Source organism: Talaromyces stipitatus, genomic scaffold (genome assembly GCF_000003125.1).
Source record: "Talaromyces stipitatus ATCC 10500 scf_1105507295541 genomic scaffold, whole genome shotgun sequence".
Lineage (NCBI taxonomy): Eukaryota > Fungi > Ascomycota > Eurotiomycetes > Eurotiales > Trichocomaceae > Talaromyces > Talaromyces stipitatus.
Window position 1 is genome coordinate 1,076,766 of NW_002990115.1, and position 22,057 is coordinate 1,098,822.

The 22,057-nt window shown below is 46.6% G+C and overlaps 9 protein-coding genes across 11 annotated transcripts, besides 2 other annotated features; 4 read left to right on the forward strand and 5 right to left on the reverse strand.

The window, feature by feature from the left end:
• Positions 1–141: 141 nt before the first annotated feature.
• Positions 142–1,842, reverse strand: TSTA_027170 (nucleosome binding protein (Nhp6a), putative). Of its 3 annotated transcripts, XM_002479807.1 has the most exons (6): positions 1,762–1,805; positions 1,454–1,503; positions 1,021–1,100; positions 873–968; positions 695–816; positions 142–634 (listed from the first exon to the last, which is right to left on the reverse strand). In XM_002479807.1, the coding sequence occupies exons 3-6, from the start codon at positions 1,079–1,081 to the stop codon at positions 602–604; spliced, it is 312 nt and encodes a 103-aa protein (XP_002479852.1). In that variant the 5' UTR covers positions 1,082–1,100; positions 1,454–1,503; positions 1,762–1,805; the 3' UTR covers positions 142–601. The 3 variants fall into 3 exon arrangements, with proteins under 3 accessions (XP_002479852.1, XP_002479854.1, XP_002479853.1); XM_002479809.1 differs by lacking the exon at positions 1,454–1,503 and having other exon boundaries at positions 1,762–1,842; XM_002479808.1 differs by lacking the exon at positions 1,762–1,805 and having other exon boundaries at positions 1,454–1,751.
• Positions 1,148–1,177: a microsatellite.
• Positions 1,843–1,884: a microsatellite.
• Positions 1,885–2,754: 870 nt separating this feature from the next.
• Positions 2,755–3,865, reverse strand: TSTA_027180 (uncharacterized protein). The gene is made up of 3 exons (XM_002479810.1): positions 3,620–3,865; positions 3,375–3,546; positions 2,755–3,314 (listed from the first exon to the last, which is right to left on the reverse strand). The coding sequence occupies exons 1-3, from the start codon at positions 3,807–3,809 to the stop codon at positions 2,948–2,950; spliced, it is 729 nt and encodes a 242-aa protein (XP_002479855.1). The 5' UTR covers positions 3,810–3,865; the 3' UTR covers positions 2,755–2,947.
• Positions 3,866–4,101: 236 nt separating this feature from the next.
• On the forward strand, positions 4,102–9,545 carry TSTA_027190 (Taz1-interacting factor 1 (TAF1), putative; the record flags this gene model as incomplete). The annotated part of the gene is made up of 4 exons (XM_002479811.1): positions 4,102–4,169; positions 4,268–4,379; positions 4,440–8,198; positions 8,290–9,545. 4 exons carry the CDS (start codon positions 4,102–4,104, stop codon positions 8,452–8,454), a joined length of 4,104 nt encoding a protein of 1,367 aa, XP_002479856.1. The 3' UTR covers positions 8,455–9,545.
• Positions 8,747–9,464, reverse strand: TSTA_027200 (transthyretin domain protein; the record flags this gene model as incomplete). The annotated part of the gene is made up of 2 exons (XM_002479812.1): positions 8,747–9,302; positions 9,376–9,464. The coding sequence occupies 2 exons, from the start codon at positions 9,462–9,464 to the stop codon at positions 8,747–8,749; spliced, it is 645 nt and encodes a 214-aa protein (XP_002479857.1).
• A 94-nt stretch (positions 9,546–9,639) lies between the features above and the next one.
• Positions 9,640–11,005, forward strand: TSTA_027210 (arsenite translocating ATPase ArsA, putative). Its single transcript, XM_002479813.1, has 3 exons — positions 9,640–10,156; positions 10,224–10,813; positions 10,878–11,005. Exons 1-3 carry the CDS (start codon positions 9,767–9,769, stop codon positions 10,918–10,920), a joined length of 1,023 nt encoding a protein of 340 aa, XP_002479858.1. The 5' UTR covers positions 9,640–9,766; the 3' UTR covers positions 10,921–11,005.
• A 2,544-nt stretch (positions 11,006–13,549) lies between these two features.
• On the forward strand, positions 13,550–14,308 carry TSTA_027220 (uncharacterized protein). The gene is made up of 3 exons (XM_002479814.1): positions 13,550–13,790; positions 13,855–13,896; positions 13,963–14,308. The coding sequence occupies exons 1-3, from the start codon at positions 13,617–13,619 to the stop codon at positions 14,158–14,160; spliced, it is 414 nt and encodes a 137-aa protein (XP_002479859.1). The 5' UTR covers positions 13,550–13,616; the 3' UTR covers positions 14,161–14,308.
• Positions 14,309–15,373: 1,065 nt separating this feature from the next.
• TSTA_027230 (siderophore biosynthesis enzyme, putative) lies at positions 15,374–17,394 on the reverse strand (the record flags this gene model as incomplete). The annotated part of the gene is made up of 4 exons (XM_002479815.1): positions 16,632–17,394; positions 16,141–16,236; positions 15,805–15,884; positions 15,374–15,760 (listed from the first exon to the last, which is right to left on the reverse strand). Exons 1-4 carry the CDS (start codon positions 17,275–17,277, stop codon positions 15,374–15,376), a joined length of 1,209 nt encoding a protein of 402 aa, XP_002479860.1. The 5' UTR covers positions 17,278–17,394.
• Positions 17,395–18,269: 875 nt separating this feature from the next.
• TSTA_027240 (eukaryotic translation initiation factor 3 subunit EifCe, putative) lies at positions 18,270–20,276 on the reverse strand. Its single transcript, XM_002479816.1, has 3 exons — positions 19,057–20,276; positions 18,801–18,995; positions 18,270–18,741 (listed from the first exon to the last, which is right to left on the reverse strand). The coding sequence occupies exons 1-3, from the start codon at positions 20,199–20,201 to the stop codon at positions 18,723–18,725; spliced, it is 1,359 nt and encodes a 452-aa protein (XP_002479861.1). The 5' UTR covers positions 20,202–20,276; the 3' UTR covers positions 18,270–18,722.
• Positions 20,277–20,431: 155 nt separating this feature from the next.
• On the forward strand, positions 20,432–21,872 carry TSTA_027250 (mitochondrial large ribosomal subunit L49, putative). The gene is made up of 3 exons (XM_002479817.1): positions 20,432–20,714; positions 20,820–21,235; positions 21,293–21,872. The coding sequence occupies exons 1-3, from the start codon at positions 20,597–20,599 to the stop codon at positions 21,341–21,343; spliced, it is 585 nt and encodes a 194-aa protein (XP_002479862.1). The 5' UTR covers positions 20,432–20,596; the 3' UTR covers positions 21,344–21,872.
• The last annotated feature ends 185 nt before the right edge of the window (positions 21,873–22,057 follow it).

Genomic DNA, 22,057 nt, shown 5'->3' on the forward strand with positions numbered 1-22,057 from the left:
TCTTGTCTTTTGTGATTGTTGGGGTTGGGTTTGTGAGGTTATGGTTTTGTTTAGATTTTCTATTGGCTTCTAGTCTTTGATTCAGTTCATTATCATGTATAAAGAAGACTTCTTGACGTTGTTATAGAACGTTTTACAAGTACAGAAGCACAAATTCAATTATAATCTTTTATAACCCTATTACTTCCCTTTTTAAAACTTGCTTCTTACGATTCAAGGTTGATTTATGTATACGGAGATATGAAAAGACAACAAAGATTTCCATATTTGACTTTAAAACCCCTCGCGCAAGAACAATTGAGGAAAATAAAAATGCATCACGAAAACAAAACAACGAAAACAACCACGTGTAGAACGAACACAAAGAACCCCGTCAGCCCATACCGAAGAGACCAGAGATTAGATAAAAAAGAGAAAACGTCAGGAAAACCGAGCCATAGACTAGCAGTATCATAGCGAGAAAACCAGGAAGAAACTATATCAGCCGACGAATGGAAAAAGAAAATTTTCCCTAATCAAATATAATCATACACTGAGGGATGATTGTGTTCCTTTTTGTTTTTCTCAGTTGAGTTGGAAGAGAAGAGAATAAAGAAATGGTTTAGGAGGATTCTTCCTCTTCATCGCCACCAGCCTGGATTGAATAGTCAGAACTGATATACTACAGAAGGTATAGGAGTGGGGTAGAACTTACCAAATAGCTGGCCTTCTGGTCCTCGTAACGCTTCTTGTCGGCAGCAGCCTTGTCTTCGTATGGCTTTCGCTCAGCATCGCTCAATCCCTTCCACAGCTCACCGAGCTTGCGACCAAGGGCGCCTAGATGACGGTCACGTTAGTTGATTGTAGGGGTCAATAAGACAGGCGAAACATACCAAAGGCAATGCCGGGGTTCTCATCTCGGACACGTTCACGGTTCTCGTTGGCAAAGAACATGTAAGCAGAGAGACCGCGCTTAGGGGCGTTAGGGTCTGGTGTTGTGGTTAGCTAGCTACTCGGTTCGTTGTGAAGATCTGGACTTACCCTTCTTTCTCTTCTCGCTGCGGGGCTTGGTCTTGCGGGTGGTTGTTTTTTCCTTGGGCATCTTGATTCTTGATTATCGGCTAGAAAGAGGTCAGTCAACTTGGTTCTTAGAAACTGAGAGAGAGAGATATATATATATATATATATATATATATATGTGTGTGTGTCAAGAGATAAATAAGCAAGGGAAATGGTTGGGTTTGAGGGGTCAATTTTGCTGGCGCTCAGTCGGCAGACATATGCGACCAGGAAAATCAAGACAAGAAACGCAACAAGCAAGCGCGCAGTGAGATACGCGACGAAGGTGCAGTTGATGAGAGTGGTGTTTGGTGTTGCGGGCGGGACGCGGATCCCCAAACACCAATTCCATCGCGTCTCCCCAGGTTGAAAAGGGAAGTTGGTTGGATGTTTTGTGTTTTGATGATCAACTCACAAGCGATGGGGATGGAAAAGAGCCAATTTGAACGAGAAAGGAGATTCAAACTTTCAAAATTCAGTAAATCGATAATTTCGTGTCAATGAATAATAGTGGTGGGTGATGGAGTGGTTAGGGTAATGACAAGAGGAAAGCGCAGAGTGAAGGCGACGAGGCGCGACCAGGAGCGAAAATGAAGCAATTGCAAATCAAAAGACGCGTGAATCAAATGGAAAAGAACGAGAAAAGACGTGGGGGGGAGGGCAATGGAAGGTGGAAGATATTGGCGGACACGAAAATTATATGAGGGATGTTTATTAGCTTACCTTGTATAGAAGTAGTAGGAGTTGTATGAGAGAGCAGTTTGTATGGGAGAGAGAGAGTATGTAGAGAGAAGAGATAGTATTAGAGAGAGAGGGAGAGAGAGAGAGGAGAGAGAGAGTGAGGGAAGGGCGGGACTCTCTGTCAAAACAGCCGCAGTCTGCTTGCGACACTACCGTTACCGTATTATTACGCCTGACACAGTGCGCGTACAGCTTGATCGTGTATCCGGATGTAATCTTGCTAGTCAGTGTCCACCGTCAGCAAGGGCGGCCCATAACATCAGTTGTACGGTATGGTATATAAGTATATTTATTAATTATGCTGTATTTTATTGCTATTTTTTTAGAGCGAGGATTTTAATTTTTACCTTTATTAAGTACGTACACTCTAAAAGAAGAGCGTATATGGCGGCGTTGAGCGTAACATACAATACCCGTTTTACCAGCTCTGGAGGCCTGTATCCATATCACTAAGCTCATATTACGTAGCACGTATTATTTGTTAATTGCATGTGAGGTATATTATTATTTCTCTTGAATATGCTGTGGAATTGATGGTATATACATTACAATATTATCCTTCCTTTACACTCGATCGCGTAAGGATGGTCGCGATCATCCGGAAAGCTTGATAATCCTGGACACGTAGAGTACTACACCCTTAAGCAGGCCGGCAGTAGTCAAGTTAATAGCCCCCAGCCATTAAGTAAGCTATGATTGGTATACAGATGTACATACATGCCCGCATTGACATTCCGGAGTTGACTGCTCGACTTCATTTAATCACGTATTCCAGAGAAACTCACCCTAGTCATCGCAGCAGCCGACATCGTTACTGCAAGACGGAGTTAGTAGTATGCTCACTCATGGTGGTGTGGGTTCTAGACGCGTCGTGACAGTCATATACATTCACCCACCGAAACCCCGACGCTCCCATATTAAATTGATCTATGTAGCCGGTATTATGCATACTTAAGTTCACCACAAATACACCAATTTTAAATTATTAATGCATGTCACTTTTGCAGAGCAGCATCTGAACCAATCAGATAATGTACCCACTATCGTCAAACATGATTGGATAAGAGCCATCGTCAAGTAAACAATCAGCCTCGTAGGGCTCTGATATAAGGTGGTCCTCAAACAAAACGATGATTGAGTAAAAGAGCTCATCAAATGTGTTGAAGTATCAGTCAAGCTCCTCAAGCACCGAATCGCGCAGTCGGTCATCGCGAGCCCAGTCAACTCCGCTTCCTACTACCAATGCGCTTAAGACACTCTTGATAGTGTCGCGCTGGGCTCGGGTCTTTTTGTATTCTTGTTCAATCTCCTCCATTCGGGCTATCAAAGCTTCGTCATCGACTCGATCGCGCCACGATGTCTCTTGGGCGGTCAGCTCCAAAAGCTCAGAGGCCAGTCCTTTATTCTGTTCCATTAAACGTAGATTCTCAACCTCTGCATTTGACAGTGCTTCAACTGTAGCGGTTCGCGCGTTGGCTAGATTCTCATAAACGAGGGAAAGTACGTCTCGGCGGTTGGTCAGCGGAAGAAGGGCTCTATGAAAGTAATCAGTCTCTTTGTTCCCGGTCTTCTCCATGTAGGTCTGCTGAGGATACCTTTCTGCAGGGGTTGCTGCCTTCATATGCACTGCTTTCAGAACTGGATCCGTGATGAGTATTGATTCAGTGGCTTTCCTTCGCACTGTAAAAGTCGCGCGCGCTTCTAGCAGTTCGCGCTCTGCGACTGAGAGTTGCTCCTCCGCATCTTCGGTGCCAGTTTCCTCTGGATCTATACGCGTTATTAGTATTTGGGGGGGGGGGAAAAAAGGCGGAGGAGAAGTGGGGGGGAGTAGCAAGAATACCTTGCTCTAAAATGGCGCGTTCAAGCTCCAGTTCCTGAATCTGGTCGTAAAGCTGCAATAGTAGCTCCTCCTTGCTAGAAAGCGACAAGACTTCTCGGCGATCGTCAGCTGCCAAATCTAGCAGGGCCGTCTCCGCCTCCGTCAAGCCTAACGTAATAGACACATTCTGATCTTTGTCATTTGAGGCCATGAACGGAATTATATTAGTTGTCGTCAGAAGGTAGAAGGTTGCATCTCGTGATTGATGAGGGTTTATCGCTCTGGAACAATTGGGTCGTGCCTTCTCGATAGATACCTCCACTAAGCCGTTTTGGGTCAGAGCTCTGCTGTTGCGTCACGTTAACCTTACCGCCTAGCTACCGTTGGATCATCTCCAAATCCAAATACTGCTCCGGCTTCGACATACATTATTTATTCTTTCGGCCTCGCTGGACCTTTTCTTCGGACTCCCTGCTTCTAGGGTGCCGGCGGAGAGACCAGCAATGTCTTTACATATCTATATTGCTCACACCGGTGAGCATCTACTGGCAAATCCAGTTTCCTTTGCTTCGTAAGTCGACCTGACAAATTACCACGTGCCGTCCAGCTTTACTGGGAGTGCATGGGGATTGTATAATTGATGGAATACTGATTTCAACATTCGGCTAGTCCGGATGCTCTCCGATCATGGATTGCCCGCAACACTTCCATCGCTTCTCAGAGGCAGATATTAATGACCGCCCGCGGAAAGAATGTCAAGCTCCAAACATTAGCCACAGAGGTATGTGATATACGAAGTGGCTTTCTATGATCCCGGCCCTCCATACTAAATCAATCATAGGACGAAATTTTCGTCTATGATAGGCAGCTAGTTAGTGATGCCGGCTCCGTTGAGCTCCCCGATCTCCCCCAACCACCGCCATTCAAACCGAAGAATCCCCCAGACACTCTCACCGATCAGAATGATCTCCAGTCGTGGCGTAATCTCTACATGGCTCGCAGGACTTGGGCCTTGGCTTTAGCGGAAGAATGTGTTCCCGTCAATCAAGCTCTTCAAGAGCACAACGAACGTATCGACATCATCTACCGCGGCGTTGGTGTGGCTCTCGAAAACCTTAAATCTCACGTGGCCAGCTTGGAAAACAGGTTTCAGGAAGCCCAAACATGGGCAGATGATCTCCTCAAGGAACAGAGATCAGCTTTAGAGGGGTGGCAGACTGCTTTGGACAAATTGAAGGCTATACCGGCGAGGAAAGATATAACGTTTCTCGGACGTCCGTCGACACCGAAAAAGGAAACGAAAAATCGATCAAGTGGAACACTCCAGGACTTTCTGGATGTAGATGAAGTGCGGCGAGCTGCTTCAAGGGGCACAACTGTATCGCAGAGCTTCTCTCGTCGCGTGGATGACGTCCAAGCGGCAGTTCGCAGCATCTCGTCGGACACCCAGGCTTTGCTACAGCAGGCCCAGCCGCCAATCATTGATGGGAGCCATGGTCTGTTGGAAGAGGTGGAGACCTTGGCGAAGAAAGTGAGCTCCGATTATGAACATGTACTCAGTCTACCCAGCAATCAAAAGAGCCTGGCAAACATCTCAAGGATGGCGCTAGGACATACAAAGGAACTATTACCATCTCTTCGAGAAATCAGCCTTGAATTGCACACTGCATTAAACCAGGCTGTTCAGCACCGAATTGCTGCAATGAAGGCTGCAGTCAATCATATGCGGACTGTATCCTCGTTGGAGTCTCGTCTAGCGGATGTTCAGGCACAGATTGCCAAACTGGACGTTGACGCAGATGTCTTCGATATTGTATTCGAGGTGTACCATTTGCCAGTAGCCTACGGCTCGGTTCTTGTGGAGGCTGTTCGGCGCCGTGAATGGAGTGAAAAGCTAAAATCAGACTCGCTCACATTAGCCGAAGAAATTGCTGTCTTCCGGGATGAAGAACAACGTCGCAGAAAGAAATGGGCGAAGTCGATGGGAGAGCTTTTAGTACTCCCCGATGATGTGACTCCCGGTCTAGAGATCAACATGCAAGGTCAAGGGCAAGACTGGCCTGAAGTCCATCGCAAAGAGATCGAAGTCTATATTGATACCCTCAAAGCACAAAATGATATGACATCCATAGTCGAAGAAGTGTCCCAACTCTACGCGGACCTTGATAAGCCTACACGACAGCAAAAACGTCGAGCGAAGGCTTTTAAACATGGAAGCGTGATTGACATGGGACGCAGCTCGCTGCTCATACGAGGTGATGACATGGTGCGCAGTCTTCAAGATGAGAAATTCAAACTTGAAGAAAAGGTCAAAACTTCGGAAAGTCGAATTCGGAAGCTGGAGGATTTACTGCATCGCCAAAGCCACATAGCAAGGCCGCTAAGTGGAAATTTCAGCACTGATTTCCCTATGTCTCCGGCGTCTCCGCGACCGGATACATTGTCAAGACGGTCGTCTGTCTCATCGAGGCGAATGTCATCCAACCAAACAGCTGAGGATAAAGCACTAGTACAACGAATTGTAGGACTTGAGGCAGACCTTGCTACAGAGAGAGAAACCGTTCAACGACTTCAAAAGGAGGCCCGTATGGAGCGTCAATCATCAACGGACAGGATGCAAGAAGTTCAATCCACCAAGGAAGACCTCATTAAGAATCTAGAGTCTAGACGAAGAGAATTCGAGGATGAGCGCAAATTCTTAGAGGCCGATGCCAAACAATTACGACACAGAATTGAAGAGCTTGAAGAAGAACTGTTCAATGTCCTAGACCGTCGTGATCATGAGACAAAAGAATTAGAGGAGCGTTCTCAGAAGCTGGAAGAACAACTTATAGCTGCAGAGACTCGTACTACCAAGGAACTTGAGAACGCACAAACAGAGCTACAAGCTTTGCAGGATAAGTTTTCTCGTGAGAAACATCGAGCTAGTGAATTGGAGAGTGCCATTTCCGCCGACAAGGAACGACTGTCGAATCAAGAAGCCAAGATTTCTGAATTACAAGTGCAGCTTGAGACATTGCATAGTCAGAACCGGGAAAATCTGAACACGTTGCAAGCAGCACATGCTATTCTTTCTCCAGAGCGCTCAGCGCCATCCGACTTTGCTTCCTTGGTCAAAGCTATCGAGATCCTAGCTGAAGGACTAACGATTCACGCACGGAACACAGAGCAATCTCACGCATCTTTGCTTCAGGAGAAGAAGGACTTGGAAGAGAAGCTTGACTTACAGCAATTGGAAGTTGACGGTCTACGTGGGACGATTGATACTCACAGGGCCGAAATGGCTAAAGTGCAAAACGAGCTTCTGCAAGAGCAGTCCCAGGTGTCAGTACTTAAAAGCGAGCTTGCTGATGAAAGAAGCCAACTTCACCATTTGCGGACAAAATTTTCGGCTGGAGAAACTGGGTCCGAGGTCTTGCGTGAGCGCTTAGCGGAGGAAGAGGGTAAAGTCGCGTCTATGTCACAGAAATTGATTCAACTCAATGCGCAAGCGCACACGGCCGAAGAGGAGGCCAGAGAATTCCGCGAAAAGCTGGAATTAGCACAGGAGTCTGAGAAACAGTTGACCGCGATGTTGAATGCACGTGGAAACAAAGCTCAAGAGGTTTCTCAACGGCTTCTCGCACAAGCCGAAGGAATAGGACGTATGCTAGAGCAGCTAGGATTCGCCATAGTCCTAAAGGACGATCAGCTCATCGTACAAAGGGCATCCAAAGTAAACAGCGCCTCGGCTTCAGGAGAACTTCTGGCTTCGTCCACAGTTGCATCTCTTCGACCGGATCCGACTCTATCGACGTGGATACAGGACAAAGCAGATGAGGAAGATGCTAAATTCAAGGAATTCATGGATTCCATGGCGAAATTTGATGTCGAAGTCTTTGGCGAGTCGGTGGTGAAGAGGGAGAAAGACATTGAGGTTCTAGCGCGGAAATGGCAGAAGGAAGCAAGAGGTTATCGCGACAAATACCACCGCATGCAAAGCGAAGCGCATGAAAAGATTGCCTATCGATCTTTCAAAGAAGGTGACCTAGCGCTTTTTCTTCCGACCCGGAACCAGGCCATTCGGTCTTGGGCTGCGTTCAATGTGGGCGCTCCACATTACTTCCTTCGAGAGCAGGACGTACATAAGCTATCGACTCGAGATTGGTTGCTAGCCCGCATTGGCAAGATAGAAGAGCGGGTTGTTGACCTCTCCAAGTCCATGAATGGTGGTAATCAGGACCGTCGTTCCATCACCAGTGACGGGACCTCGTTCGATGATGAGAACCCCTTTGAATTATCCGACGGATTGCGATGGTACCTACTAGATGCAACTGAGGAGAAACCAGGCGCTCCCAGTACCCCAGGGCTAGGCAAAAGTACTGTTGCTTCTGCTCCCATTGATGCCAAAGGGTCGATCCGCCTTAAACGGTCCGCTGCTGGAGGCAATGTGGCTAAGACGTTGACAAAGAGCCTGGACAGTCGTAGAAACAGCTCTGCATCGAAGAAGGGAGCACCGGTTCCGACGCTAGCTGCAGCTGAGTCAATTGGAGACAATGTGCAGCCTGCTGATGCCGACACTGGATTACAGCCCAGGGAGTTTGACCCCATATTTGACGAGGTTCGCCGTGACTTGTTACTGCGGAAATCTTGAGCCCGAGATCTCCCCAGGTTAGTTTGCATTGTCCCTAGATGCACTGACGGATCCACAGGCTTCTGAACAACTCCAGGGGATTCCGTCAAGGTCTCCAACCGTGCGACCAGGGCTAGACGACTTACACTCTAGTGCCTCTTCGCCGAACAAGCGGCCATCAAGATTAAGACCGTGGGAGAAAATATGGTCTCTTGATTACAGGGTTGAGGGTCACAGGCAATGAGTTCTCCAGTACGGATGAACTGCTATTCTACTCTGTTCGAACTCACCAGGTTCACTTTACCATTATGTTCCTTTTGACTCTTGTTTGAACGATACCCCTATCACTTTGCATTTGTCTATATAAGCACTGCATAATTTGCATCGGGAAAAGTTCTGTGCATAGATCATGGATGTATAGCGCAGCGTTCCACATTGTTTGATTGACTTTTCGTTTCTGATGTTCGGTTTTAGACCAATGGGTATACCAATATCATTTATTACATATTCAGGGGTTGAATTCAATGTATAAAACCTTACGAGCCCCTATATGTCGAATAATTCCAAGGCCCCAACAAAACAGGCACATGATAATGTCTCCAACCCTCCTCACCTTCAACACCGCGTCCGCGCACCGTAAATTTGACCTCCACCTCTGGCCAGAAACTCTCTACTCCTTGTGCCTCGAACCATGGTCCAACGTCGAAGCGAATAGACCAATTCGTCTTGGAAGCTGGCGCTGGGAGGGATTCTAGGAAAGAAGAGACTGTATCGGTTTGTGGGGAAGAGGATGGGGAAGAGGATGGACTCCAGGTCTTTATTCTTCCGTCTGAGTCTGTAATGGCTGTGAATGTGCGTTCGGTGGGCGTGTTTTTGCTTGTATTCCCCGAGGAAGAAGACAAAAGAGTTAATGTGCAAGGTAGATTCGCTGCTGGAGTTCCAGTCAGGGTATTAAGGACGTGACAGGTAATCGGGTCGCGAGCCATGGCGATTGATGGATTTGGTTGCTGTTGTTGATGATAGTCGACAGTTTTCGCTAGATCGCTGATATGCTGCGCGTAGAGTGTAAGACGTTCCCCGGTTCTGGTTGATCTGTCCATAGGTTGGGTCGTGATAGTGGTGAAATGTAGTTAGTTAACTAATCATGCGGGGAGGAGCAAGATACTTTATGTAGATTATCGCAGCATCGGAAATCGCCGCCCGCCATGGGAGCTTGCTGAGAGCTCCGGTGGTGGAGCACCAGGATAGCAGCATATGCAGAACCAGAACTTTTTTCTGCTTGAAGATGTAGTTAGTCAATGAGTAAGGATATACAATTCAAATGAATTGTAGGTTGTTTTGTAGCTAAGCTGTAGCTAAGTGTCTGGTACCCCACTATTTGGGATGATTGTTGTGACATCTTATTTCTTCCGGAAACTTCGATTTAGCCACATATCCTATCAACAACCCCAAACCTCTTCATCCCAGATATAGCCATATCGATATTATTCTGAGGGGTTGCTCTAATTGTTCCTATTCTTGTCGCTCACTTATTCTCACCCATTGATACCCCCGCCATGTCGTCAACCGCCCTCATCCACGACGACGAAGCTCTCGAGCCCACCCTCCAATCCATCCTCGACCAAAAGACCCTCCGATGGATCTTCGTAGGCGGCAAAGGTGGTGTCGGTAAAACAACCACCTCCTGCTCTCTCGCAATCCAGCTTTCCAAAGTCCGCAAATCGGTCTTGCTCATTTCGACGGATCCCGCGCACAATCTTAGCGATGCCTTTGGGCAAAAGTTTGGCAAGGAGGCGCGTTTGGTCGATGGATTTACGAATTTGAGTGCCATGGAGATAGATCCGAATGGTAGTATTCAGGATTTGTTGGCTTCTGGGGGAGAGGCGCAGGATGATCCGTTAGCTGGACTCGGGATGGGGGGCATGATGCAGGATTTGGCTTTTAGTGTGAGTTACAACTTCTCTTTAAACTTTTGCATATTTCGGCGATGAATGGACTGAGAAGATTGAGTAGATCCCTGGCGTTGATGAAGCCATGTCATTTGCCGAGGTGCTGAAACAAGTGAAATCCCTATCATACGAAGTGATTGTCTTCGACACGGCGCCTACAGGCCACACCCTTCGTTTCTTACAGTTCCCAACCGTGCTTGAAAAGGCATTAGCAAAGCTCTCTCAACTCTCGGGCCAATTCGGGCCTATGCTAAACTCAATCTTGGGCTCGCGCGGTGGATTACCAGGCGGACAGAATCTGGACGACTTGATGTCAAAGATGGAATCGCTCCGTGAAACGATCAGTGAAGTCAATACGCAGTTTAAAAACGCCGACATGACTACATTCGTCTGTGTCTGCATTGCCGAGTTCTTGTCGTTGTATGAGACGGAACGAATGATTCAAGAACTGACGGGTTATTCGATTGATACACACGCTATCGTGGTCAATCAGCTGTTGTTCCCTAAGAAGGACAACCCTTGCGAGCAATGCAATGCGCGAAGGAAGATGCAGAAGAAGTATCTAGAGCAGATTGAGGAGTTGTACGAGGACTTTAATGTCGTGAGGATGCCTTTACTGGTGGAGGAGGTGCGAGGGAAGGAGAAGCTGGAAAAGTATATCTCTTCCCATACCGTATCACTGAAGAAGGCAAGCAATGCAATGCTAATTAGATTACAGGTTCAGTGAAATGTTGGTGAAGCCCTATGTTCCGCCGGAGTAGGCCTTGGGCATTGTGCTTGACGGTTGAGTATGAGTGATGAAAATAGATAATAATGAGACATTCCTCAAGTTCTGAATTATATCTCCATATGGACTGTCATGTGTAAAGGACGACTGCCGGGCGAAGTTACACATCTATATTCAGGCCGAACCAGCAGCTACGAGTCCTGGCCCGGGTGGCTTCCAGGATTCACCGGTAAGAAGCTGAAGGATATCAAGTAGATCGAGTTGGATCTCATGACCAGGGATGACACGACAATGATTAGTGCTTTGTCCTAGACATCCGAGGATGCTGCATACACCAGCATTTTGTTAGAATTTGCAAGCCGGTAATAGACTATTGAGAAAGTAGTCAAGTTCTACCCGGGGTCACCCTAATCTCCGGATATGCATGATGGTTGTACTTATACTCGAACAGGGTCTATCCTTGTTCATGAGCCGAATCAAGCTAGATATCTACCAACATACCCTTAGAGTTTAGGGCGACCCTGGAGGTTGTATCAACGACGAAGATGAAACGTTCGCCACCGACATCAGGGCATAGCGTGAGGCGTTTCAGAAGGCTTGAGATCTACGTACTGTCGAAGCGCAATTGTGGTGATGGTCAAATTCTTGTTTCTTATTTGATACCAAATGGTGTTGACCACAGGCATACCTCTACGATGTGCAGATCAATACTCCACAAATCTGATAGGATATATTGGAGCTTGGACCCAGATCGAAGACCATATCAGTGATTCCAGATCTATGATATCGCCTAGGCCGTGGATCCTGAGGCATACAACCGCTAACTCGCAGGCCAATCACTCCACTTACGACGCGGTTGAACTTGTAGTACTCGCGAGACTCTAGTCATCGTGGTTAACAGTCACCCTGGGGCAGAGCTGCGCCAAAGAGCCGACTAGGACTGCACGTCGGAGCATATATCTCAATCTGATACGGCCTGCACTGGTGTATAGATACATATTGCCGATCCCCGAGCTGGCATATCGTTGTAGCATTCATGTAACATATCCCGACCTTCCGAAAGTCAGTAACGACTTGCCCGGGCTGTCGCCAATTCAATTCTTTGTAGGGAAACAATCCGGTTGTACATAGGTAGTACCTAGATCAGAACACAGTATCCGGACGAAGTCGAGGTATCCCACTCCACAAAAAGCTCGTCCACGGTCTCGACCTCGAAATCTGTACAAGTCACCTATACAGTGTATAATGTCGTGGAGTACGTCGTAGAAAGTGGTAACACGGCTTGCAGACCGCTTTTCTTCAGATGCAAGGACTGAGTACAGTACAACGGACATAGTATGATATACAATCAGGGTCGGTGAGTCGAGACCAATCCAGTCTTGGCTGGTCAGGTTTCAAGACATGTTGGGCCTCTGTGGATATTGTTTTGGGAGTTAATAGCATGTCTCTTTGTTGTATGATTGCACCTATTTTGTGGGGAAAGATGAAGGTATCAACAATCCAGTTGGGAGGAAGAAGACAAATCCGGCGAGTTGCAGCAGAAAGTCCCGTGGCCGCATCGACCACTCCGCCTTTTGCTTCTTACCTCTACATACCCTCCCACATAGTATATCAGATTACAGACGCAATGCCTCGCGAATCGGCTCCGAGGAATTGAAAGAAACAGCCTCTTCACCGAAGATCAGAAGAATTATGAGATGCAATTATCAACAGAACGACTGCTTCCTGAGAGGCAGTCCGACACTGTTGGAGGGGCCACGACAATCGTACGTACTCGACGTTGGGGCGCTTGCATGCAGCAAAAAATCCGAACCAGTTCTATTTAAGAGTATTATATGGGAGCCTGAGTCCCACTGGGCCACTGTTCGCATCGCCGTGGTGACCGCGCAGTCTTTCGGTGTCCAGTCCCCTGACTAGAAAGAAAGAGAGACCCAAGCACAAATGAAAAGGACCAGTGATAAGGCGAACTATCGAGTGCTTACTACGACCCCAATGACAATTCGCTAGCACCGAGAACTCAGAAAAGGCTAGTATGCTAGCCTCACTTTTCGTGCCGTGAAAGGGGAAGAGAAAAAGTGAGGCGGAACATCGTCGGTCGTTTCTTAATCTCGGCCCCCCATCTCTTTTCTCAGCCAGCTGCCCTTCCTGATGCGGTGACGCCAATGGAAATGAGAAGAATAGAGAAGGGGGATGCTTCTTAATATAGGATGCAATGCATTGTCCTCCTCAATTGGTAAGATAGCTCAAAGGCGAGAACGGGCATCGGCGCTGATTCTGACATTTGAATTTGTGTGGAGATGCAACATCGCTGCAAAGCTTGGATCGATCACCAAAGAAAGATCGAAAAACTTACTTTTCGAGCAGCCGACCCCGTTCAGGCTAATATGGACTATTTCCGGACTATTTCGAATGGAGAATTACATGCTGTATGTAATACTTTCAGAGTTCCAGGCTATAATTTGTTTTTTTTTCTGTAGCATTAGCACTGTTGTGCTATTGTGGGACTTAAGCCTAGCCAGAAATCACTGAGCCCTGTGCTTAAAAGCTCAATCCCGGTTAACTGGACGGCTCTCTCGGCTTTAGAGTTTTCTTGGAGATACCTAGACTCTTTTAAATGGTCGTGTTGATGCACTGAATATACGTACCGGCTCTTCCTGACCCTCACACTAACTCGGTGATATTGTTGTTGGGCATTTCAACCCAGTGATACAGTACTCCAGTCACTTTTGTATGTACATGGCTTGTATAAGGGACAAAAGGTATCAACATCATCAACAAACAATGTCGGGCGCTCGTGAGCAACAATATTGGCTTCCTGGCTATGGTCTTTCTCGCCATATTGTACTCGGACATATACAATATTTCCTTGGTCCCAGTGCTTCAGCTAGGCCTTTCACCTACCAGGTAACAAACGGAACGCTTTGCAGCCATACAACCAGATCTTTTTCAGTATCTAACCCTGATACAGGGACGTGAGGGCTATCTGATCAACGGAATGCCTCTAACGCGAGTGAGTGACTATTATTGTCGACGATAGGAATCCAAAGGTTGCTGATGGGAGACCTCGTGCCCCTAGGAGCAAATCAACGACCTAGCTGTGATGTCCAGGGAATATGAACGGCAAGAAGCGGCCAGGATGACTACCCACGCAGGCCTGGATACCTCATATTCCGGACAAGCATCAGAGCCTTATATCAATGAGCCTATCCCGGTTCATCAGCGTCCTCAGGCTCGCAGACGCCCACATCGGATCGATAATCGTCGAGCTCGTTGAGGTCGCACACCACACGCATGACCTTGGACATATACAAAGGGTATTATCTCAGCAAATTCACTTTGCTGCAAGCTTTGATACTTTTTTCTTTCCAATTCTCCTGTATAACAATAACAAGGGACGGCTCTTTGTTATATCTTTTTGCTGGGATCAACAGTACCGATCATAGTCACCACGACACGGACGAATCTCCCAATGCAGCTACCTGCTTTGGCAGGCATTATGGCATTGAGATGGTCAAGCCGACTTTTATCCCGCTATAGATCCTCTCGCTATGGAGTCAGTCTTCAACAGACCGGAGGGATTGTGCACACTCAGAACGCCATGAAGCGAACAAGAGGTTGAATCTGGTAGCTTCAATTTCGGTTCTTTTTCTTTCTCTATTCGCATCTCTTATGTCCCTCTGGCGTTTTGTTTTGATACCTCGAACTCGTCTTTGTTTTATGTGTTTTCCATGTCTGTATCAACGTGTAGAGCCTGGCTGTAATAATGAAAGGGCTCTCCATATATAAACAAATAACATCTTGGATCCTTTAATAGAAATGAAGAACACGAATAGTCAGATAAGCTAACCATTATATTGGGTTGCTTCCCAAGCTAAGATTGAGCTAACTTCTAATAGTAGTCTCCCAATATGGATTGTGGTATTTGAGCGGCGACAATAGCTACTTATTGCCAGATCTTTCTTTTTGATCCTGGTTGTATGGGCATTGACTTTTTCTCTAGAACCTGTTCGATATTGAAGGGTGGCCCTAACTGGTGCACGTTCTGGAAGATCGTAGTAGTGATCTTTCTGTTCCATTCGTCCTCAGGGGCTTGTTTGAGGTGGCTGACGGGGCTAGGTCTGCTGGAAGATCCATTTCGTACGCCGAATCTCAAACTTATCGTTTTATCGGAAATGGTCCGATTGCTCAAGTCACTTGTAAAGGGGTTGAGCTCATATAGTCTGTGTGCCTTCGGGTCCGTACCAATTTCGTGCATCTCCTTCGCGATCTCATCCTTGAGAATTACCGCCCAAACTTCAGTGACTGAAAAAATGGCTCAAGTTGGATTTTGTTCCTACATATCCGTGTTATACTCAGCGTGACTGAGCCTCTTGCAGAGGTGAGGCCACCGAGGGCAGTGTAGATTCCCAATCTTTTTCTATAGGCATCCAATCTTCTTCTAGCATATCAGTGAGACCTCTATCTTATTAAGAATGGGGACGGTATAATCATTCATCGTGAACCACAGAAGGCAAAGAGGCTTCTTTATCATCGTTAAGATCAGAATCTTGGAAAGCCTTGGAAAGCTTTGGATCCGGGGAATTGGCTTTAACTAGTCGACGTTTGAACTCAGGCGAAATATCCACATGGGTGACTGAATAGATCGGACTAGGGTCGATGTCTGGTACGTCAGGATTCTCAGCGGTTTCGAAGAAAACTTGCACCTCGTCCAGACTATCAAGATCCTCAAAGACTGGGTCGACATTGGAGGATTCAAGGCGTGAGTAGAGACCGTGTGGTGCAACTGGTATCGATACTCCAGAACAGTAAGCTTTCGATCTTATTTTGTCAGGGAAACACGCCCTTAATCCAGGATCCAATCGGAGTCCCTCGCTCTAAGAAGCCATAGTTCGTATTAAAGCGCGTAGCAGATGAGCACAATCATGGCACTACAGCGAGTAGCTTGTATAGAGATGTTGAAATCTTCAGCGCTACCACCCAGCGCCGTTTGAATAGAGACTCGTGTTGAAATTCATGGATACTTGAACCACAAAGATGAACAGAGAGGAGCATCATTTTCTCCCAAGTGGGGAGCCTACGGCCTGGCTCGGCGTGAATGTTCTCATGGTCGATCTGAGTAGGTGAAGACTGTGAAATTTTCCTTGGGGAAGGGGTTATGCACGAGACAAGTGCGATCTATAAGCTACAATTATGGTCAATTATCAGGTCCCAAAACAATGATAACCAGAAGAGTAAACGGCTGTTATCAACTTACGTATCCAGCTCATGAAAGGGGTGACCTCGCTCCTTCGGGGCTTCAGATTGCATGATCGTTTAGAGTTGACGGTGTAATAGTGAGGGTAAATCTGATCTTTGTAGATAGAAGGATGGGTATACAGCAGAGTAACAGTAAGCAAGGTTCAGGGTGAGAAAGGAAGGAGAACTTAGAGAAGTTAGAGGAGAGAGGAAGGGACATGAAAGTCAAAAGGGGAGGAGCATACGAAATAGGGTAACTTGCCCTAATAAGCACTGCATTAGTATTCTTTATCCGAAGAGATCTCTCCTCTGTATATAGCTACACAAAACATGGCGGGCTAGAGACTACCTAGATAGAGCTTATGCGGAAAATTGGAGCCGGAGCGATTAGCACATTTTTATAAAAAGGGATATTGATATATAATAATACAGATTCACATAAAAGATTTTGAGCCTTCCCCCGAACACTGAGAGCCGGGCAGTTCCATGCCTAAATGAAGACAATAGCACCTATGGCAGCTCCAGCAACTGCCATCAATGACCCATCCAGAATATTCCCAGCATTGCTACCAGTCGGTTTTGGTGGCACGGCGGCACTACTTGTGCTGTGCGCTCCGGTATCGCCAGCAGCTGAGGAGACAGATGGTGCAGCATAAGAGACAGACGACGCAGCGGTAGTTGAAGGAATGGAAGTGGTGGCTGCGGATGTAATTGTAGTAGGGACAGTCGTGGTTCCAGCCGAGCTGACAGCAGCAGTTGTTGTTGTTGTTGTCGAAGATTCAGGAACCGGGGCTCCTGTTGATGTGGCCGAGGATGCCAACAATGGAGCAGTTGCTGAAGTAGCAGCTTCCGCGACACTTGTCGAAGTAGTAGCGGCCACTGCAACTGTCGCGGGTGCAGCGTTCAAGGGCGTCCAGCAGGGGAGATACGAGGCTGAAGTTGCGCGAGTTTCTGTGCCTTTATACAAGGGGCATCCGGGTACATCAGTTTTAGGAGGAGCTCGACCACCACCACAATCAAGAGGATCGCATATTTCGCCCGTGTTTGGATTGTACCAATGCACAATATTGTCGGCGCAGTGGGTGAAACTGATGGTAGCACAATCGGCGAAGACTGATGCTACTAGCATCAATAGAGAGAGCGTGTAGGGCAACATTGTATTGGGAAGTGCAATGATGTAGATCTTTGACAGAATTTAGGATGAAATAAGATAGTTGGTAGCTAGGGTCTAAATAGGTTATTATCTAGGTTCTTATAAAGTCGCCTCTCCACTGGCATCTACGTGCGAAGACTATCGGGACTCGGTAGCAGAGCCTCCGCATAAAAAAGGGGTAAATCTGAACCCTAGTTGCGTGACATCGACAAATCATGTCCGAAGTATTTCAGCCTCATCAATAGTTGCACGCATTAGCTTCCGATTTTCCAAGGCCCTTGATAGATGTTTCCAGCTCAGTCATTGGTTAGTTGAGAAATTTCAGGCACAGCGCGTCCGTGACCAGGGAAGCCCCTAAGATCAGTCCCTCCACATGGGCATGCTTAGGTTTCATGATTCGTAGAACGACAGCATTGGAGGCTACCCTAGATCCACGCTAAGGGCACTGCGCCGCTGGAGAATACTACGCGATAAGTATATTTGCTCCTGGTTCGAATCAGGAAGTCTGGCTCTTTCTTTGTACACAAAGTGAAGACTGATTCGAATTGAAAGAGGCTGTTTATTCAGCACCGTAAGGATATGGAAGGTTACATTATCGTGAGTATCAATATCAATACTTGCTAGTCAAGTTTCCTTTGACAAAATCATACTATGAAATGGAGGTTGCTGCAAGGAGTATTTTTATCAAATAAACGACTCAGCCGCAGCGGCCTGAAATGGCAAGTCTTAAACCTGCCTTCCAAATTAGGAAATTTTAGATCGCTAGCCCTAAGGGGTCTCACAAGCTAGGTGTTCATCCTCTTTCGCATCTGTCACCATGACATACCAGGGATAATCGAATGTTAGAGGCGACTCATCAAAGGAATTGCAATTTCTGTTATCACTGCAGTTGGCGAATACTGCCCAGTGAACAAAGACACGCCAAGCCCTGAAGGTAGTTACTCTAGAAGTTGATTCTGCTACACGTTAGACAACTCCAAGGTACAATCGAAGGGTTATTCATGACATGTCTATAGTGCATCTCATAAAACCATGTCGACATACATAATCCCCGTCAATGCATCATCACTCGAAAATCCAATTTCATGGCTTGCAACAGGGCAATCAAAATCGGACAACACTCTAACATCGAAAGAAGAAGAATTTTCATCATTAAAGAGGAATACAGAAATGTTGTACTTCCCCCCAACTTTTCGAGATCGCTATATAAATCGCATTCTCAAAGAGTCCAGTGCGAAACTTTCCACCTCGGTAAAAATGCAAGGCTTTGGGAAGGTCATAAGTGTGGAATGTGAACTGAGTGAAAGGGAATTTTACAAGACAACGTAAAAGGGACAACCTGAACGCCTGCCTCCTGCCTGAATGGAAGCCCCGCAGCTTGTGTTTTTTTTTTTTGGCCGAATCAACCGTTAATGGACCATTGGATCATGCTGTTCTAGACTTTGATCCTATTTCGCAACCGCCGCACTATATTGCACAGTTAGCCTGATCATTTCATAGAAAGTATTGATATGAGTTTGATATACCTCAAAACTTGAGTTCTGAAGAAAGCACCCTTGGTCCTCTCAATGACTTGTTGGTAAACTGATTGAGGAGGATGGTTCATGATGACTGTTCCCTCCTTGTAGTCAATCTTTGCATCGACTCGGGTGTCGCGAATAAGATTGACAATCCACTTTTCGCCTTCATCTTGACCTAAACCTAGGCGGGTTGACAGATCCCTAGAGACAATGATATTAGTCCGGAGCGTAATAGTATGCCTTTTATGGTATGTAGACTCACTTGATATCAATACGCTGGTGGATTTTGCAGTAGCTTTCAGAAATCAAATGTCTAGCTGCGTCGACAAAGGCATCTGCGGCTGACACCAAGAAGAAATCACAGCGCAGCAACTCCTCCGCCTCTCCGAGTTTCTTCTGAGCCTCCTCAAAGTCGAATTCTACATACAATGCCTTGATAAAGTCCGTGATGGGATCTGAGTATTCGTAACCTTCCTGTCGAACAACACGGATCAAATCTTTCAGTTGTTTCTGGTACGTGCTGGTGTTCTTATGGGCGCGGCTACGGTTCGTGATAACGGCGGCAGCCAAGTATCTGAGAATCCAGGGGCAGTTGGTCTGGATGGTGTTGATGTAAGCGGGCGAGAAGAAGAGGTCAGTAAGAACATCGCGGGCGGGTTCGTGGTTGAAGTATGGGAAAAGAGACCAGTGAATCAACCAGGACCGGTGTTGTAGTTGACCGAGGGGATTGTTGAACAAGCGAGTCTCAATCAAATCCTTGACTTTTTGAACTTCTTCCATGGCTGCTTCCCAGTTGGTGGTCAAAATCTCACAAGCGAATTTTCCCCATGTAGCGGACGAGACCTTGTCGTTATCTGTAGACAAAACGCGGAACTGATAGAGCAACTCTGCTGCATTTCCGTAACTACCGCAGCTGTATTGAAATCGGCCGTAGTCGAACAAAGTGTTGACCATATCCACGGTAACACCATGCTGTTCCTCCAAGAACTTCAAGTTGGCGACCTTGTCGCTCCGAAGGTTTCCAACAACGGCATCATCTTGCAGAAGCTCGGTGATTTTTTCGGAATCTTCTTGGTATTGCTGCAACTTGGCAAGAACGCCCTCTCGTTTCCTCACAAACTCTTCGGGAATTGTGTCTGAGTTGTTGATCTCTTGCCACAGGTTGGCAACATAATCCGTCATGTTGGTGTGCTTGAGCAGTTCATATTTGGAACGGGTAAGCTCGAGGTTATCATCATCCTGGCCGCTGATGAATTCGAGGAGAGGGAAAACCAAGTGGCGGTCGAGGTAAGGTATCAACTTGGGGAGGAGATCGTATTCTTTGGCGATTTCCTCGGCGGTCTTAGGAGGGTGGGCAGCGGCGCCATTGAGAAGCGTCTCTGCAGACGGGGGAGCGTTGTCTGCCATGATTGCGGTACTCTGGCAGTTTTCGCGGCGAGAGACCGGGGGTGGTTGATATGGGAGGTGGTTGAAAAATAGGTTGGAGGAGGGGATCCCAACTTAGTCAATGTGCGACACTTTTACTGGCGAAAAAAGTGAGTGGGAAACGTTGCGGCTCCGCTAGGATAGAACGGGTTAGCGCAGAATTAGCATCGAGCCTTGGACTTTTTGCCGGCGCGGGAAAACTTGCACGATTCGATCAGAGCATACATCACCCAACAGCCGGTCGACAATTCTCCCAGTCAGTACAAGGCTACTGTTTGTTCAGAGGAGACAGTGTGCTTGAGAGAGGAACGAAGGAGCATTAAGTCAGGGATTCGTATCTCTGATAACGCTGAAAAACAAGTTATCAAATTCCAACAATGGCTTCCATCACACGATCGTTGACCACGATGTCCACCGTACGACATCAATTATCTACGGTCAATTCGACCCGTCAATTCTCAATACTTCATAATCATACTCAGCGTTTATTATCCCGTATGAATTTCTCCACATCCCCGTTTGCAACCGAGCTTTCAGACCATACATGACATTGGGCGAAGCAAAAGATAAGAGACGAAATAGATACTAACATAACACCAGGAAATGGAATCGCAAATCAACTATCCCACAACCCGACATCATCTAGATCACTGCTGCCAGTCCAACAATACCGCACATTCCTTGCAAAACTCGCCCGCAGATTCCCGGCTAGTACCCAATTCACGCGACCACCCATCTCTCCAGTAGAAACTGAAGCGCCCTCGTCAACCCAAGCACAAACTGCACCACTACAGCTCACCAATCTCCCTTATTTCGTTAGGCGTACACCATCCAACAAATTACCCGTATATCTGGAGACGAAAGCTGGAGGAACGAAACGATTGACTAAGATTCAGAAGACTGAAGGTGACCTGGAAGCTTTGAAGTCAGACCTTGCTAAAGCACTGAATTTGGAGACCGGATCAAAGAAGCCGGAAATTACAATTAACTCGACGACCGGTCATATAATTGTCAAGGTATGTGCGAAAGTCGGGAAGATCTTCCAAGAAGGATTTAACTAACCTCTTTGGCAGGGTTGGCGCAAAGATGAGATTCAAAAGTTTCTCATCGAACGGAATTTCTAAATACGACAATATCACAATTCGAAGTATAACTGGGATCGCCTCCTAAAGGACGACACACCACCCTCCTCTCCCCCTATGTATCAACAACTCACGTTTCTTGCCATCCATCACGCTCTACATATTTCCAATTGCTTGTCTCTTCCTTCTCTCGGCGTTATATGTGCATATCTGCAAATTACTTTTTTGTTCATTGCATATTAACTGTATTCTTTTCCCTCGCGAACTGACTGTACATTTATTGGTTGCATCTTTTACCTCGTTCCGTCCGTTTCCGTTCTGCGAGAATCTCTTCTTGATGTTTACCGACTTGTCCTCTTTTGTGCGAAAAAGTTTTACTATGGGTCTGGTTTCTGCTTCTGTAGTATCCAGGAGGATTATCAATAGGTAGTTTTAAGGATAATGTGTTATTTGGAAGGTCGTTGATGTGCCCTTCTTTGGTGAAATGTTCCATGTCTATTGCTATATGCTTCCAAATTTTTTGCAGTGAGTAGTAGAACCTCTGATCAATGATATTCTGATCATTCCTTCTAAAGAAATTGCATAGATGCCTATTCATGATCCAGGGAATTTTGAAGTAGCAACATGCTATCATTTGATTGCTCTCGGTCATATACACACAAAACCAATCGTAGACTATATCCTATTTACGGACACATGAAACATAGTATCATATCTTCTCACGTGTTGACACAGAGAGGTAATAGTGCTGTAAAA

Excerpts from the sequence above, each read along its gene's own strand:
- TSTA_027180 (XM_002479810.1), bottom strand. The coding sequence starts at position 3,809 with ATGGCCTCAAATGACAAAGATCAGAATGTGTCTATTACGTTAGGCTTG. Across the intron at positions 3,547-3,619 it reads ACGCGCCATTTTAGAGCAAG|ATCCAGAGGAAACTGGCACC; the intron begins GTATTCTTGCTA and ends TAACGCGTATAG. Across the intron at positions 3,315-3,374 it reads GCAGCAACCCCTGCAGAAAG|AGCCCTTCTTCCGCTGACCA; the intron begins GTATCCTCAGCA and ends TTACTTTCATAG.
- TSTA_027210 (XM_002479813.1), top strand. The coding sequence starts at position 9,767 with ATGTCGTCAACCGCCCTCATCCACGACGACGAAGCTCTCGAGCCCACC. Across the intron at positions 10,157-10,223 it reads TGCAGGATTTGGCTTTTAGT|ATCCCTGGCGTTGATGAAGC; the intron begins GTGAGTTACAAC and ends AAGATTGAGTAG. Across the intron at positions 10,814-10,877 it reads GGGAAGGAGAAGCTGGAAAA|GTTCAGTGAAATGTTGGTGA; the intron begins GTATATCTCTTC and ends ATTAGATTACAG.
- TSTA_027220 (XM_002479814.1), top strand. The coding sequence starts at position 13,617 with ATGTACATGGCTTGTATAAGGGACAAAAGGTATCAACATCATCAACAA. Across the intron at positions 13,791-13,854 it reads CTAGGCCTTTCACCTACCAG|GGACGTGAGGGCTATCTGAT; the intron begins GTAACAAACGGA and ends ACCCTGATACAG. Across the intron at positions 13,897-13,962 it reads ACGGAATGCCTCTAACGCGA|GAGCAAATCAACGACCTAGC; the intron begins GTGAGTGACTAT and ends TCGTGCCCCTAG.
- TSTA_027170 (XM_002479809.1), bottom strand. The coding sequence starts at position 1,081 with ATGCCCAAGGAAAAAACAACCACCCGCAAGACCAAGCCCCGCAGCGAG. Across the intron at positions 817-872 it reads GAACCCCGGCATTGCCTTTG|GCGCCCTTGGTCGCAAGCTC; the intron begins GTATGTTTCGCC and ends ACCGTCATCTAG. Across the intron at positions 635-694 it reads ACCAGAAGGCCAGCTATTTG|GCTGGTGGCGATGAAGAGGA; the intron begins GTAAGTTCTACC and ends TATTCAATCCAG.
- TSTA_027250 (XM_002479817.1), top strand. The coding sequence starts at position 20,597 with ATGGCTTCCATCACACGATCGTTGACCACGATGTCCACCGTACGACAT. Across the intron at positions 20,715-20,819 it reads TACTCAGCGTTTATTATCCC|GAAATGGAATCGCAAATCAA; the intron begins GTATGAATTTCT and ends ACATAACACCAG. Across the intron at positions 21,236-21,292 it reads CCGGTCATATAATTGTCAAG|GGTTGGCGCAAAGATGAGAT; the intron begins GTATGTGCGAAA and ends CCTCTTTGGCAG.
- TSTA_027240 (XM_002479816.1), bottom strand. The coding sequence starts at position 20,201 with ATGGCAGACAACGCTCCCCCGTCTGCAGAGACGCTTCTCAATGGCGCC. Across the intron at positions 18,996-19,056 it reads CACCAGCGTATTGATATCAA|GGATCTGTCAACCCGCCTAG; the intron begins GTGAGTCTACAT and ends CATTGTCTCTAG.